General features: G+C 39.6%; 1 protein-coding gene across 2 annotated transcripts; it reads left to right on the top strand.

Moving 5' to 3' along the window:
* Positions 1 to 6,840: 6,840 nt before the first annotated feature.
* LOC147613316 (GDSL esterase/lipase At5g45910-like) lies at positions 6,841 to 13,756 on the top strand. Of its 2 annotated transcripts, XM_086782602.1 has the most exons (6): positions 6,841 to 7,330; positions 7,578 to 7,781; positions 7,963 to 8,135; positions 8,363 to 8,630; positions 8,959 to 9,222; positions 12,704 to 13,756. In XM_086782602.1, exons 1-5 carry the CDS (start codon positions 7,012 to 7,014, stop codon positions 9,213 to 9,215), a joined length of 1,221 nt encoding a protein of 406 aa, XP_086638728.1. In that variant the 5' UTR covers positions 6,841 to 7,011; the 3' UTR covers positions 9,216 to 9,222; positions 12,704 to 13,756. The 2 variants fall into 2 exon arrangements, with proteins under 2 accessions (XP_086638728.1, XP_086638729.1); XM_086782603.1 differs by lacking the exon at positions 12,704 to 13,756 and having other exon boundaries at positions 8,959 to 9,346.
* Positions 13,757 to 17,030: the final 3,274 nt, after the last annotated feature.

Below are 17,030 nucleotides of genomic sequence, written 5' to 3' on the forward strand. Positions count from 1 at the left end.
GTGGGTAGATACTAAGACATTTGTAGAATGTGGTGGTTAGTAAAAATTGCAAATCCAATGGTTGGATTTTTAATGATCTCTTTTTCAAAATTCTTCCAGACTATCAGAAGGCCTGCAAATATTAATAATCTAATTAGTAAAATTACATTTTTGATGTGAATCATCTAAAACCTATAGGGACTAGTGTACTTGTAATGGTGCATCTATGGAAAAATAAATTGGATCACTCTAAGTATGGAAAGATCATTTGTTTATTATTTCATCATATTTTTGATTAATTTTAATTAATTAGACTAATTTATATTAATTTAAGTTATATTAGGTTAATTTAAGGGCAAGTGTATTTTTTATTATTTGCTTGATCTAATTTTAAGTACCTTGCCCCCCAAAATTTGCTCTCCAAGCTATGTCCCAGTTCTGCATAAACTGGACAAAACTGGATACCTTGATCTTGCAACAACCCTCCGGTAGGTTTTTCAGGACTTCTCTCCTCGATCGCGGGCCTTACCCCGACCAAGTTGGCTGGCCGTAGACGCCAGGCCGTCTCCCGTTCGGAGGGGTGCTCTCCGGGCACGTCTCGTGACCCGCAGGCACCTTCCACATCTCGTGACCCTGCCCTTGACCTTGGCATGCCCGTAGAGAGGCCGCCGACCTATCTGACCCCGCTCCGACTGATGAGCTGGATTATATGGACACTGACGTCGTCGAGGGGGGCGATGACCTCTTGGCAGACCACGACTTTGACCAGTACCTTACTGACCCTGCCGACATCCTCACGGAGACGGAGCGCTCTAGTGGGATGTTTAGATATGTTAACATGCAATTGACGACCTTACAGAGGGTCCAGGATGACGTTGTCACAATGCTGCAGGGCATCTCCACACGCCTAGACGTGTTGTCTGCTATTTCGACATCTTCTTCTCTTCCTCGTGATAGACGCCCGCCTGCGACACGCGTTCGTGAGCACAGCCTCACTCGCGTTCGTGAGCACAGCCTCACTCGTGGTCTCGGGAGGACAAGCCGCAGTGCGTGCGAGGCCGTAGAGGCAGCCTCGGTGTTACTTAAAGATTTTAAGTTGCCTAGTTTTGGTGGCGAGGAACGAGAGCGTAACAAGGATTCTGTTAATATGTTTTTAGCGAAATGGTCGGACATTCATGAGCTACATAAGCATCCTAGTCATGTGCAGCCCGTAGAGGTTAGTTTCTTATTGTCTTGCAAGGCATACAAGTGGTATATAAGTCTTACCACTCGCCCTACCACTTGGGCAGCTTTCGAAACAATGTTTCGAAAGGAGTTTTTGCTAGGCAATGAAGAAGAGAGAAGTTGGGATGCGTGGGACAAGTATTCGATAGAACACAAGACCCTCACACAGTACATCTCTGACTACAGAGAGCTCATACTCAAGTTGAAGGGAATCGATGCATTCCAAACATTAAGGGGCTTCAAACGAAGCCTAACAAATGATTATCTTGAGTATGTAGAGCCCTTGCAGCCTAAGGACCTCTCTCAGGCCATCAAGTATGCGCAAATCTATGATGACATCAAGCGTCGTGGTGCGCGAGATGGGGCAGGGAGATCAGTGGATAAAGGAAAAAAGGGGGTCAAGTTTAAAAGGGTTTCCGTAGTGAAAAAAGAGGGGAGAGGACGGAGGGGAGTCAGGAGGTCGTTGGTCTAAAAAACCAAGACCTATCAAGAAAAAAACGAAGTTCTGAAACCCACAAAAAGGAGCAGTACTTGCAAGCACAAAAGGAAAATCGTTGCATCAACTGCAATGAAGTGGGGCACAACAAGGTTGATTGGCCAAAGTTAAAAGCAAGCACTAGTGGCAAGGCGCCTAAGAGCGATGGTAAATCCTCTAGGCAGTTGCACATGGTGCAGACGCTACCTCTCAGTGCCGGAGAGTTCAGAGAGGTTACGGTGAGTCATGTGACGAGCGTCACGCTTGTTCAGTGACACCAGCTATGTGGCAAGCCTAGTGTTGGTCCGCATGACATGGTGCGCATGTATGGCACCATAGGTGGCCGTAGAGTCACTGTCTTTATAGACGATGGGGCTAGCCATAACTTTTTGAACTATTCATTGGTCAAGAAGTTGAAATTAAAAGAGACCGCAAGTGATCATGAGTATGCCGTTGGTTGGCCAATGGTTATAATAAAAGGTTATGGAATACCATGGTCTTTTGGAGCTGTGCTTTTGCAAAGGGGATGCCCTGTTGCATTTGAGAGCAAGTAATTAGATAGGGCTTAGCGTAACTACTCGGCTTACGAGCGGGAGTTACTGGCCATCGTACATGCACTTAAAAAGTGGAGACACTATTTATATGCTGCCACTTTTGAAGTACATACGGATCACGAAAGCCTGACATGGCTTTCGAGTCAAAATGATTTGAAAGGTCGAAAAGCTCGGTGGACGGAGCTCCTACAGGAGTTTAACCTTTAGATTCGCTACAAAAGGGGTAAAAATAATGTTGTGGCGGATGCGCTTAGCCGCATGACACAAATTAATGAGTTAAGCTTTACGGTTTTCAAGAATGAGTTCTTGGAATCACTCCGTGGCTTGTGTGAGCATGATCCTGTCTTTACAGAGGTCTGGTGCGCTGTACGCGTATGCACTTTGTCACAGCCGTGCCCACCTTCCTCGTCGACACATAATGCTAGTCCGGAGAGACTGGCCGTAGGTGTGGCAGGTAGCGAGGCGAGAGTTAGTCCGGAGAGGCTAGCCGAGTCTTCGGGGTATAGTTTTGAGCCGGAGAGCTCAGACGTAGGCCCTTCATCACCTTTGTTTTCCGACACGGTTTCAAATGATGATGCTAAACTTCGTCGGGGGGAGAAGTATGCTAACTACTCCATTGATGACGGGTACTTACTCTACAAGGGTAGGGTGTGTGTACCAACTATTGGTGACTTTCAAGCATGCATTCTTAGAGAAAGTCACGATAGTCCAAGTGCTAGTCATCCCGGGATACAAAAGACCTATGCACTAGTCAAACGATAATTTTATTGGCCTAGTTTGTTCAAGGACGTCCAGACTTATGTGCTGTAATGCAATAAGTGTCAGGTCAATAAGCATTAAAGGCTAAAGGTTGGGGGCTTGCTCCATCCTTTAAGCATTCCTCAAGGGAAATGGGAAAGCATTTCCATGGATTTCATCACCGGTTTACCCACGACAAGTCGAGGGAATGACTCGATCTAGGTGGTGGTGGATAGGTTAACCAAAATGGCAAAATTTATTGCCACCAAGAAAACGGTAAAAACGCCAGAGTTGGCAAAACTCTTTATTGAACATCTCTACAAGCTATATGGCTTGCCCGCAGATATAGTGTCGGATAGAGATAGAAAGTTCAACAGTCATTTTTGGAGGGAAGTCTTCAAAAAGTTGGATACTACTCTGAGTATGAGTACGGCAAATCATCCGAAGTCTGATGGTCAAACTGAAAGAGTTAACCAAATTCTAGAGGATATGTTGTGTTCTTATGTTAGTAAGAAACAATCTAATTGGGAAGAGTACTTGCCCTTATTGGAGTTTGCCTATAACAGCTCCAAACACTCAGCGAGACGACTGGATTTACACCATTCATGTTAATGTATGGATTCCAGCCGAGATCTCCGATGGCTGTAGGCCTAGAAAAGGAGAAGATTCAATCTGTTAAGGATTTCCTTGAAGATATGAATGATATGCTCAGAGCCGCACGTGAGAGCATTCGTAGCGCTCAGGATCGCGCTAAAACTTATGCGGATAAAAGACGAAGAAAGGTGACCTTTGCAGAAGGTGACTTTGTATTCCTCAAGGTTCGTGCGCAGTCAGAAACCATGAAAACGGGAAAGTGTGATAAACTTTCTCTGAGATATTGTGGTCCTTTTAAAATCCTTAAGAAGATTGGGGACGTAGCCTACAAACTTGAGTTACCGGAGAGTTCTCAAGTTCATCCTGTCTTCCATGTTAGTAAACTGAAGAAATCAGTTCACGGGTTAGAGAACGTCGTTTCTCTAGATATTTTGGTAGAATTGATCACTCCGCCAAAGATACCACATGAACCGGAAAGGATTCTTGGGTATTGAGACAGACAAACCCGACATAAAGTGTACCAGAAGGTACTTGTTAAATGGACAGATAGGGATGAGGAGGTAGCTACCTGCGAGAACGCCGTAGTGTAATTTCCAAAAAGTTTCCCCAGTTTGTTTTCGAGGACGAAAATTCTTCTTAAGGGGGGGTAATGTCACGTAGGCTGTAACGCCTGTGACATGACCGACGGGCGGCAGACCGGATGGCCATGTCCGGGGTTCAATGGGAGAGGACGCCCATGCGGAGTCATGGGCGGCTAGGCTAGTGTGGACAGTAGGCCACACACTATATAGCCTGGGGGATGAGGGGCAATCCTCATTCTTCTGCTATGGCTGGGTGGTGAGCCAAAGGCCGTCTCCTCCTGTGGTAACGCCCGTATAGCGGTGTTACGGATATCTAACAATAATTTACCTTATTTTTTAGGTTACTCAAAATAAGTAGGTGTATTTTACAATCAAAATGCTGAAAAACAGGCATGACGACCATAAAAAATCAACCATGCTAGAGCTTGTTTAACTATTGAAAAATCCACGTCATTTTCATAGGAAGAGGGTTTTGACTCATGACTCATGTATCCAAAATGGGTTTTGACCAATGCTTTAAAAAATGGCATTCTAGTGTATTTGTACTAGCCGAAATTAAGAAAAATCTATGGAGATTTTAAGTTATCCTTATTTTAAGGATTATTTTTCATATATTTTAGTTATAAAACCAACATATTGTGGAGATTTCAGAAACAAAAACCGGATACATTTAAGAGTTGTCTTTATTTTGATTGAGCAGTGGTTTTGACTCATGAGGTTTTAAAGTGTTGGCTCTATAGTAAGAAGTCAGGACTATACCTTAAATTTGAAGCCAAATGCAAGGTTTCATCAAAAAAGTTATGCAACGTTTCTCCTTCAACTTGGGCATTAATATGCCACTTTCTTAACCATTTAGGACTTCAAAAAATTTATCTTTATTGTGTAAAATGTGCATGTATCTCTGCACAATATTGCACATGCAATATTAATGGTAAATTTAAATTATAAACTTGGAGATCACTCTGTTGAAGGTTTTCTATAAAATAGTATTAGCAGAGAAAATTTTTACACAACGTATATATATATATAGACACACAAAAATGCATGTGATACACAAACTTTATTGAACCTAATCAATACATAACATCATTAAAAACAACATGGCCTTTATCGTGAATAATGAAGGCTTTTGTGCATCGTATAAAGATGCGAGCTTTTGTGCATTGTGAATAAAAAAGGATCCCAATTAGAATGTCACGAATGCCATCCTATTAGCAAAAGTAGTGTTCCTATATTTGGTTGCTTTCCGAAAGAAGAGACGTTAGAGTTTAGCTTGTAGCAAGGGTCTGTGTGAGGCTTATAAGACTTGTTATAGGAGCATCGCTGGGCAAGGCCGAGTGATACAATTCTAGACAGCACATGGGATTTGTGCAAGGACTGGCTACTAAATAACAAGAGTACCGTGGATGTTATTAGCTAGGAGGCGGCATCAAAACAAGGAGGTACTGGGCCACATAATCCATATATTTTATCATTGATTCTGGAAAGATTAGAAGTTTTTTTTTTGTATTTGAAAACATAATTTAGATTATCTATGTCTACCCATACAACTTTGGCCCTAAAAACTAGGCTTCATCTTAAAACTATGGTAATTTAATATCTTAGAGAGTTTCACCTAAAAACATGTAAGTATAGCACGCGAGTTTAAATGAAGGGGTTGTTTAATTCAAAATTTTAAGTTAAATTCATAGAAATACATTTACGGAATGGGTTTTTTTAATCGATTATATAAAAAAGCTTGTAAGTACATAAAGAAAAAAGGGCTATTTTATTCATGAAAAATTCACAGGTAAGGGGTTTTTTAAATACCCCTTGAACGCATGTGATACATAGGGTTTCTTGGTAGTGCACCCCTAGTTTGATGTATAGGTTTTATTGTTATAACCTTGGGTAAATTTGAAGGTTTCATTTGAAGCAGAAAACCGAGTTTAGTGTCGTATCACCTTCAAATTTTAAAAACATACTTGTAAATTTATAGGTTGAAGGTGCCAATACTTGCAAAATGTGAGGGAATATAGTACAAACCTTGGGTGAACATGAAGGTTTCATTTGAAGGAGAAAACCGAGTTTAGTGTCATATCACCTTCAAATTTTAAAAATATACTTGTAAATTTATAGGTTGAAGGTGCCAATATTTGCAAAATGTGAGGGAATATAGTACAAATACCTTCAAAAATATAAATACTCTTCACTAAAGGTGCCAATACTTGCAAAATGTGAGGGAATATAGTACAAATACCTTCAAAAATATAAATACTCTTCACTGATAACTTCTTAATTTTATATATATATATATATATATATATATAATTATAACTTCTTAATTTTATATATATATATATATATATATATATATATATATAACTTCTTAATTTTATATATATATATATAACTTCTTAATTATATATATATATATATATATATGAAGGTTTTCCAATTTTTGGGAAAATAGTTTTTTTTTTTGGAGCACTGATTTGAGGCACAAAAGTCAAAAGAGGCCCATTTTGGGCTCTGAACACTTCTGACTCAGACACGATGATGTTCATAAAAAATGGCTGGAGGAGGCTGGTGGCGATCTCGCCGGAACGCGATATTAATGAAGCACGCGAAACGTGCTTGCAGATACAATTTAAAGCGAGTTACTGCTGCTGCTGCTGCTTACTAGAAAGGTCGATCAGCATGAAGCCATGTGTTAAAAATTCTTGTAAACTGAAAAAGTGATAGGTGTATTAAACCCCCCACCTTTTCCCCCTCAGATCTAGCGCATATATTCACTAGTTGGGGGGTGTATGTTGAACTTGCAGCAGCAGCAGCTGATGATGATGATCACATGAGCTCAAGCTGCATTTTCTAAGCATCATCTAACATGCGTTACTACTCAAGCTCTGCAATTATGGCCTTCAATTGGAGGTTCCAAATGCAGCTGTTAATGTTGTTGGTGCTTTCATCATCGTGTCTGCAAGCGGCCTCTGCAACTGATCATCACGCACAAAGCAGCGCCGCTGATGAAGATGCGTGCCCCTCCTTTCTGTTTGCATTTGGGGACGCTCTCTCGGATACGGGCAACCTCGTGAGAACATGGAACCCTGCCATGCTCTCACCAGCTTTCCTTCCCTATGGAGTCACCTACTTCCAGAATGCGGCACAACGCTTCTCAGACGGTCGTCTAATCATCGATTGCATAGGCAAGTATCATCAAAGCAGCATTATAATAATCTAATTGAGAGAGCAAAGAGTAATCATCTAATTGATGTCACGGCCATCTTCTCTGACAAGTATATTTTGATCTGTTGTCATGTACGTTCGCGCGTGTGTGATTTTTGGTGTCATGCACGTTCGCGCGTGTGTGATTTGGGGTCATGTACGTGTGTGTGTGTGTGTGTGTGTGTGTGTGTGTGTGTGTGTGTGAGAGAGAGAGATTTGGTGCTGCAGTGCAGTCGCTGGGCCTCCCTTTCTTGCCACCTTTCTTGGACTTTATCGGGACGGATTTCTCTCACGGTGTAAACTACGCAGTCGGCAGCGCCACAGCTCTCAATTACACCTACTCTGTAGAGCTTGGGGCTTCACCCTACACCACCTGCACACTAGACGTTCAACTACAATGGCACCAGACCTTCTTGCAATTTGTTGAAGCAGGTATAATTCCCCCTTGTGAAACTCCATACAGGATAATTTAATGCAAGTGCTAACCCCAAGCCAGAACATATATACGTTAATAATATTTATGGTTGCAAATTATGTATAAACGTGTTAATAGCTAACCATTACCATGAGCTAAAGCCACATACATGATTAATTATTTGATTACTTGTTGTAGGTTTGCAAGGAGGTGTGACCACTTTCCCCGATGCATCAGCTGTATTAGAGGCTACTTACTTCATAGAAATCGGTGGAAATGATCTTCAAAATTATGTCATGTCCGGGTTTGAATATGCAGAAACCATGAGCTTGCTACCCCGTGTCGTGGACAAGGTTGCCGATACTATCGGGGTTAGTGTTTAATCACCTTACTAATCTCACCTGAATATTGCATACATCGATCAAGCCCACCGGCTTAAACCTGCATTTGCTAGTGCGATGGCGCAGCTAAATAAAGTAGAGTGCTACTCTAATTAGTGCAATATTTATATGAACATCACAGTGCAATAATTATGGTTTGTAAAGGGAGCTCAACAACGTAATCTTAATCTTGATTTTGGATGTATGCATGGGTGAAGATTTTGTACGCCAAGGGGGCACGTAATTTTATGATAAGCGGCATAGGCTTGCTGGGATGCAGTCCCACAACGAAGTATTCTGCGGGCCGCGACCGAACATTGGACGAGAGGGGATGTTTGGCGTGGGTGAATGAGGTCTCCCGCAACTACACCGACTCTCTAGGACGCTTGAGCGAGTCTCTGCAGCACCTCTTACCCAGTGCGACCTTCGTCTTCTTGGACCTCTACTCGGCCTTCGACGAGATCATGACCAACCCTGTTAACTATGGTACAAATTAACAAAGATGATGATTTTAAGCCGAAATTATTTGAATTAACTTGCAAGCCATAACCACTAAAATTAACATGGCTATAATATGATTATCTTGTCACATAAGATCTTTCAATGAATAAATAAATAAACTAGTACAATATTTTTTTTGAGGTATGATATTAGAATCTTTACTCAACTTAACATTAGAAATGACGGCTATAATAATATGACTATCTTATCACATAAGATCCTTCAATCAACACACATTTTGACATAAACTAGTTCAATAATTTTTAGAGGTATGGCCTTGAGGTACTTACAAATTTGGCTGACATTGCTTCAGGACTTATTGATATTGAAAATGCATGTTGTGGAGCACCAAGCCTTGGAGCGGCATCATTGAATCGATACAACCCTTTGGCTTCCTGCAGTCGTACTAGTGACTTATGTAATGATCCCAACACTTTTTTGATTTGGGATGGAAATCACTTCACTGACAATGCGTATCGACAAATTGTCAATATGTTTATTGAAGGGAGATTCATTACACCTTCAAATGCACTTTCAAGGTGTGGTGCTACATCTCTTGGGAGAGCATGATTTTGAGGTATGGTGTGAGAGCATAAAATTTTCGTTTTTTTAATTCCTTTTTTTTACAAGAAACACCCAAAAGTTGTGACTCCTATTGCAAAGTTTATCTAGCAATCAATTATTGTATTCTTTTGGCAAGATGCATTCCTTTATATACATCAACTGTTTAATTTAGTTTAATTTAAAAAAATAGAAATATAGTAAATGTTAACATTTACTATAATCCTAAGGTCCAACTTCTATTGTACCACACAAATAAGGAGGTCTAGTTTTAAATAATGAAAATGCCGCTTTATTTGACAATGTATATATACAGAAATTAGGAGAAAAATGCACAAATAGAAGTCTGTCATTTACCACAAGATTTAGAAGAGTTTATTCCTCTAGCTATGGTATTATGAATTCATACAAGGTGCTTCATAAACCTTTTAGATTTATTATTCGAAATAAAAAGGTGTATATAAAACTGCAGTATTTTCAGACCTAAAAGATTTTATAACAAACATGAGAAGTAAACATGTTACCTTAAAAAGTGATGGGGGTTTGGCACAACTAGGTGTAGAGTCTACTAAGATCACTCTACAAAAAATACCTTACATGTGAAAAACTCTTAGGAAGCACAATACATGTTCACTGAATATTCACAGGAACACTTGAGTGTTCCACGAGAGTGAAGAATGCAAGGGTCTTTTCTAGTTGGAACCTGGTAGAACAACCCTCGCTTGTGGAGAAGCTAGGTTCCTTAACCATGCCTTCCTTGGTGTCACCACAAGGGAGCATAGCGCTTGGGTAATGAGAAAAGAGGGAGAGAAATACAAAAATATTAATCTCAACCTTAATGCTAATGTGAGTGAGAGAATGGGGGGAAGATGTTGGAGAGAAGAAGAATCAAGTACGCAACATCACTCTACACACCAAACAATCTAAACATGAAAGCATGCATCAAAAAGAGAAAAAAATGCAAGTGATCTCAACATAAAAGCATAAAAGTAGACTCATTTTCCATAGGCATGTACTATGTGAAGTGTCGATTTCGATTCTGTATGCTCGATTTCTGGTTTGTTGAAAAGTTACAACAAAAATTTAGTTATAGGACTATCTATGTAGAGAGAAGATAATAAGCTAAGTGTTAGAGGTGTTAGTGCATGTATGTTTACATGACTCGTTCAAATGTAGTTGCAGTATAACAGGGTTATAGTACCACGATGTTAGAGATTGTAGGTTTCTTGTTGTTGTTGCAAGTAAGAAAGTTTTCTAAAAGCACCAAATGGTAAGTTGCTCTGCGAATAACTATGCCTAATAGTCTAGCATATTATGAGCACGAGAAGCTGGATAAGAATAACTTCCACGTGCGGAAGTTCAAGATGACATAGGAGTTCAACATATGTGATAAAAAGGATCCAAATATTGGTGAAGAAAATTCCACCTCTCAAGAGGTGCATGCATTTAAAGCACGACATGAAAGAGATATAGAAAGGTATTGTATTGGTTTTTTGTGAGTGTGACAAATTCTCTCGCGGGGGGGGGGGGGGGGGGTCACTCAAAAATATATAAGATAGCACGTGAGTTTAGTATAAGGGGTTTTTTTCTCTTGTGAAGTTATAGAAAATTTACACACGAGGGGATTTTTAATTGAAAAGGTGAAAATTTTAGTACTACATAAGAGGTACTTTTATTATAAAAAGTGTTATAGAAGGGGGGTTTTCAAATATCCCTTAAACACACATGTTACGTAGGAGGTTAATAGAGTGACCCCTCCCCCCATCAAATTCTATGATTATGCATATATAGGATATAGAAATGGGTAAGGAGGCTTGGGACACCTTGATAAAGTTATATAGTATAAACACCTAAGCTTAAAAGATACAAGCTAGAGTAGGAACTGAATAGTATGGCCAAAGGAAAGCTGAGTATAAATGATGACTCATCAGTTAAGATTAAAGGGCTTGTAGATGTGCTTGCTTCTACTTCTATTAGATCACCACCAAATGATGATGATATAGTTTTGGTAACCTTAAATGGTCTTGGCAAGGAATAAGACCAGTTTCAGACCTTCATTGGAGTTCAAGAGAACTTTCTTGATTTTTAGGAATTGATTTATCTCCTCATCCATGAGGAGATGAATATTGGGGGAGGTTCATCCTCTGGGTATTCACATAAGCAGGCCTTTTAATCAGATACAGATAGAGGTAGACGTAGATCACCATCATCCAAACGCTGACATGGAGGCTGTTGTGGAAATTGAAATCATGGCTAGTAACAACAACATGAATCTAATGTACAAATAAGTGAAAGAGATTACTCTAGAGGTAGGGGAGCTAGAGAGGCCGAAGTGGTTGGCAAAGAAATCAGAGTGCAAATAACATATAGTGCTATTACTATGGAAAACTAGAGCACATGGTAAAGAACTTCATAAAAAGCAGAATGATATCAAAAGTGCAAAGTTAAGGCAACTATGCTAGTAAGCATCATCAAGTAAATAGGCTGATAATAGAAATGAGTAGTTGTTAATGTTGTAACATTTGCTCATATCCATGACAGGAGACATGTTAAGATTGAGAGATGTTTGGTATGCTGATTTTGGTGCCTCTAACCACATTACCACTCATGGAAAGTGGTTTAGAGATATGTAGAGAATGAGAAAACTAGGATATATGCCCCCAAGGTAGTAGCCTAGTGGATAAGACTTTGGACAGAGGTCTTGGATTCAAATCCGCTTGGGGACATCTTATAATAAGGGTGTGTTCGTGTAGGTGGGCATGTAGGTACCATTGGCACATCTTAGGCCATCATCGTCCAATCATCATGGTGCTTGCTTTCACCGTCCTCTTCGACGACACTGCAATGCTTTGATCCCTTCAAGCTCATGCTCTGGATCAGGGATGATGGATTGCCATATGAATATCAAAGATCGGTACTCAACTTGCCTTTTCGAGTACTACCAAAGCTGTGTAGGGTGTTCACTCCAATTGCCCAAGTGATTAACTTGTGGGATTCATCCCACGAGACTAGTCCACACTGCCTACAAACGTGGGAAATATTTGGAAGAGTGGTACCCCCTTATGGTACTTGGGTATGTGTGTGGTTATAGTATGGTGTGCGCACAGTTGGGTGAAATTCTCATGTGCGACTAGGAATAGAATAAGACCTCATGAAAAAAAGAAAACTAGGATATGTGGAAACATGTCATAATACTTTGCATCCCATTGTGCATGTTGGTAAAGTGCCATTATCTATGCAGGATGGTAAAGTGCAGTACTTGGAAGATTTACTTCATGATCCAAATATTACAAAGAACTTAGTTTTTGTTGGATAGATGGTTGAGCATGGTCTGCAAATGAGGTTTCATTCTCAAGGATGTTTTTTACATGCTTGAGGTTAAACTTAGTCATGTTTATATATGGAATAAGTGTCATTGCAAATATTGACATATGGCATAAGCGCATTGGTCATATGAATATATAGTGGTAGCTGAAGGCCCAAAGTTTTGTATACAGGTTTGCGAAAGTTTACGGTGGTTAATGGTATGCATAAAGTATGTGAAGCATACTAGCTTGGTAAGCAGGCTAAACATGCTTTCTTGCATGAAAAGCATGTCAGTGGAAGGCCATTGGATGTTATACATTCGGATGTATGGGGATCGACCAAGATTGTAACAATTGCAGGCTGTAGGTATTATGTTTCATTCATTGATGGTTACACTAGAAAAGTGTGGGTTTATTTCTTGAAGGAGAAAAGTGAGGTGTTTGCTCACTTTCGGAGATTTAAAGCCGTGGTCCATAAAGAGAAAGGTATGCATATCAATTTTTCTAAGATCGTATGATGGTAGGGGAGAGTATTTTTTCAATGAGTTCAGTGATTTCTTAAAAAAACAGGGGATCAAGAGATAGTTTACGTGCAGGCACATTGCAACCAAACGGTGTAACAGAAAGAAAAAGTAGGTACATTGTAGAAGTGGAATGTACTTTAATGTCTGAAAAGGATATGCCAAATTATTTTTGGGTAGAAGTGAATGTTGTTTACATTATGAATACGACCCCTAACTATAGCTATTCATGGTATGATGCCTAAATAAACATTTGCAAGTATAAAACTATATGTCTCTTGAAAGTATTTGGATTCATCGCATATATACATATTCCCAAATATGAAGTGAGAACAAAGTTGAATCCAAAGGCAAAGAAATGCATCTTCACATAACAAGAGAAGGAGAGAATAGCCATATAGGATAGCTATGTGAAAAGGAGAGAGAGTAGTGAGAGGGGACCTGGTGTAGCTGCGTAGGGTGTGTAGTTCTAGTGTATGGCTATGCACGTGACTATAGCTACGCGAGGTTGTACATGTAACTATGCACATAGCTATAGCCATGTGTATAGCCACGCACTATGGAAAACACATTCTAAAATTCAAGAGAGCATTCCAAAGAGCTCACAATATATCCTTGTTGAGAGAAAAGGATTGGGTTTTTTTGTAATACAATATCACAAAAAAAGCACAAAATGTAATACAATCAAGTATGGACTTAATCAAGACTCGTAAATTGAGAAATTGATTAATGTATTAGGGTGAGCTTGGCTCAATGCATCGGCCACATCTTCCATCACATCCATACATGCTAATTTGTCTATCTCAAGATCGATATGTCCCATTGCTAGACTAACAAAAATATCTATCCCATTGCTAGTGGACTTGACATCATCATCATCATCATCATTATGCTCAAATTTAATGGCTTCTTGTTTCTCGCTGATTTCCCTATCAGGCGAAATGGCAAGACAATAGTTTGGTGTATTAGACTAGTTAGGCAATGCTGTGGGAGATGTGTGTACTCTCGCCCCAGAGATTCTGGACTCAAACACCAACCCTTATGTAGTCATGGGGAACATTCCAGTCTCTGCTCAGCTGGGGATGCTTAAGCATAGTGTTTCCCAGTTCTCTGTTTGCATCACTCCTTTTCATGTCACACTCACACTCTCTCATATACACAGCATGCACACTTAAGAAGAAACACAACAGGTTCAAACATCACAGAGTAACGTGTGACACAAAAGAGAAAAGTAATGGCAAGTGCGCTCTTAGTTTCATTAAGAAAGAATAATAGAGTAACATAATAGTAGATACCTAGTATAGATCACCACTTGCAAGATTCAAACATGCTATCAAGCTTCATGACATAACTGTCAACTAATATTGAGAACTTACAAAAATAAACTTCATCACACATCACTCAGACAATGACTCGGCACACACACTCTATATCCTCTACAGTAGTTGGTCACCCTTTTAAACTGTGCCTTCTTGATCTTGGCAATGGCTCTATGGTGGTTACAATCTGCCGCCTTCACACATGTGATAATGAGGTGATGCTCACCTCGTGTGTTGTGGGTTGATCGCTCTGCTTGCTGCCACTGATCCTTTCAGTGCCATTGCACTACTAGGTGCAACACCTAGCATGCCCAGTGTTTGGGCTTTTTCTTGTGAACCGGTTCCCTTGACAAAAGGAATGGCCAACCCCTAGCAATAAAATGCAATTGATAGATTTTTGGGATTGTCTTCTTTCTATAGAAGATTCATGGAGCATTATGCAACTATTACAGGACCTCTAATTGGTTTACTCAAGACGTAAGCTTTCTTTTGGGATGCTATTTTCGATAAGAGCTTTAATGAGCTCAAAACCTTGCTCACATGAGCTCCTATTCTTATTTGTCCCGATTTCTCAAAGACATTTTATTGTGAGAGCGGATGCAAGTGGAAGAGGGCCTAGGGAAACTTTATATCAAGAGCATGGTGTCATTGCATTTGAGAGTAGAAAGTTTTCCAAGGAGGAGATGGGGTTGCATGTTTATGAGCAAGAAATGTTGGCCATACTTCATGTGATCAAGAAATGACATCACTATCTGTAGTACTTGAATTGGAAGAACATCTCTGGGGGTTTATGATCCGGGATGTACACCTCATTGGAGTAGGTGGTTTGATTTTAGATCCTCTTCAACTTTTTTGCATGCTCTTCTGAAGAGCCCAGACCCCTCTTAAGTTGCTTGTGGTGTCTTTTTCTCAAAAAGTGCAGCACTGATCTGAGTGGAGTTTTCCCCAAAATCTTTTTCTCTACCATTGGTATGTGTCTCCATTGGACCTGGGTAGCTTCCTCGTATTCTTCTAAATTATCTTATGATGGACTTTTTCCTTTTTCACTACTATTGGTTTCTCGGGTGCCCCATTTACATATACTTGTACTTGAGGGTGGTTGCATTCTGGGTGGAAGCATCCTCCTTCCCTCCGGTGTCTGTGAAAACAAAAATTGAGAGAATGGGTGCTCTAGGGGAAGAGGTTTCCGGTCTAGTATGGACTTTATCCTTTCTGCATTTTTAAAATATTGTGGCAGTTCCATGTTCGCCTTCAGCAATTCAAAAAGCATCACATGTGAGGGTTCAAAAAATGGGTTGTCCAAACTGGCCCATGGAGCAGAAGAGTTGTTGATCAGACAGTCTTTTAGGCGTTCATTTTCCTTGAGAAAAGCTTGGTTGACATTTTGCAGCTTCCAGACCTCAACCAATAGTTCTCCTTGTTCTTTTATGGGTACTCTAGGTGGCGACAGCATCTGTAAGATTCCTCCCCAGCCCCTCAAGATATCCAGTATCTTCCCCTGTAATCAATCCCCTCTTCAGAATAATAAAAGATCTTGTTTCTACCTATTTTGGCTTAGAGAGATAAAATGTTCTAGAGAGAGGTTATTCAATTTTCAGATATTTTTGGATGGAAAAATGTCTCTTCTTATTAAAATAAATTTTCCCAAAACAGAAGTTCAAAAAGAATTTCAAAAGGTGCATTAGAAATAAATTATAATCTGTTCAAAAGGCCTTATCCTAATAAGGATCCAGATTTTCTAAAAATTTTCGATTAAGGTTTTGAGGGGCCAATCAGATTCATCCAAATGTAGGGAGGAGATAAGTTGAAGAAATAAAGAAAATCCCCCCCAAAAATGAGTAAATACTCACATAAGATGAAGAGTGGGGACTAAGGACCAAAGAAAATTCTTAAAAAATAAATTTTTGACACCTCAAAGTGGGGATTCTCCCTCATGAAGGAGGCGCCTATTTCACATGTGTGGTGGAGTTTAAATTCTCAAATAATGAGATATTTCATCTCTCCTCTCTCCTAATTCAAGTCTAGTTCCAAAAAGTAAGCTAAACTGACCCAAAAACGGTCAAAAATTGACAAAATTGATCTGGAAAATTCTAGAATCAGTTTGCTTGGTTAGAGGCTCACTTTTTCCTATAAATAGAAGCCTCCCCCTTTGAAGAAGCTTAATAGTGTTTTATTCAGTGTTACTCTACTCCTCTTCAGAGCTAAAAATATTGAATTCTTTGATAATTTACTTGTTTTTGACTATTTCCTCTACAAAGAATTGGTGGCCACTCTTGATCCAAGCAAGAGTAGAACCCTCAATCCATCAAGCCGCCAAAGGATAGCTCACAAAACTCCATGTAAGTTAGAAATTCTGCCTTTTTTTTCTAATTCTATTCTATGGTTTTATGCTTTCTTGCTTCTTTTAAATTAAAATTGGATGTTATGCCTTGATGGAAAGGCTTCCCCCTTCTCTTCATTGAATTCAGCCCTTCTTTATCCAAGATGTGTAATCAATTAAATAAAGTTAAACTTTTCATATTGTTCTCTCTTTAAAAAATGAGAATTGATTAGATTAGAGTGCTAATTTCATCTTGAGTTAAATTCTAAGTAGAATTAGAATGAAAAAATTAAAAAGTGGTCAGCCATACAAAGGAGGTTATGGCAATTCTTAATTTTTGTAGAAATAAGTTTTATCTT

This window comes from Cibotium barometz, chromosome 44, assembly GCF_041138505.1.
Source record: "Cibotium barometz isolate CiBa-2024 chromosome 44, ASM4113850v1, whole genome shotgun sequence".
Lineage (NCBI taxonomy): Eukaryota > Viridiplantae > Streptophyta > Polypodiopsida > Cyatheales > Cibotiaceae > Cibotium > Cibotium barometz.

Bases quoted from the DNA above. Each gene is read 5' to 3' on its own strand.
- LOC147613316 (XM_086782602.1), top strand. From the start codon at position 7,012: ATGCGTTACTACTCAAGCTCTGCAATTATGGCCTTCAATTGGAGGTTC. The intron at 7,331-7,577 runs GCAAGTATCATC...TTGGTGCTGCAG, and splicing joins TCTAATCATCGATTGCATAG to TGCAGTCGCTGGGCCTCCCT. The intron at 7,782-7,962 runs GTATAATTCCCC...TACTTGTTGTAG, and splicing joins CTTGCAATTTGTTGAAGCAG to GTTTGCAAGGAGGTGTGACC.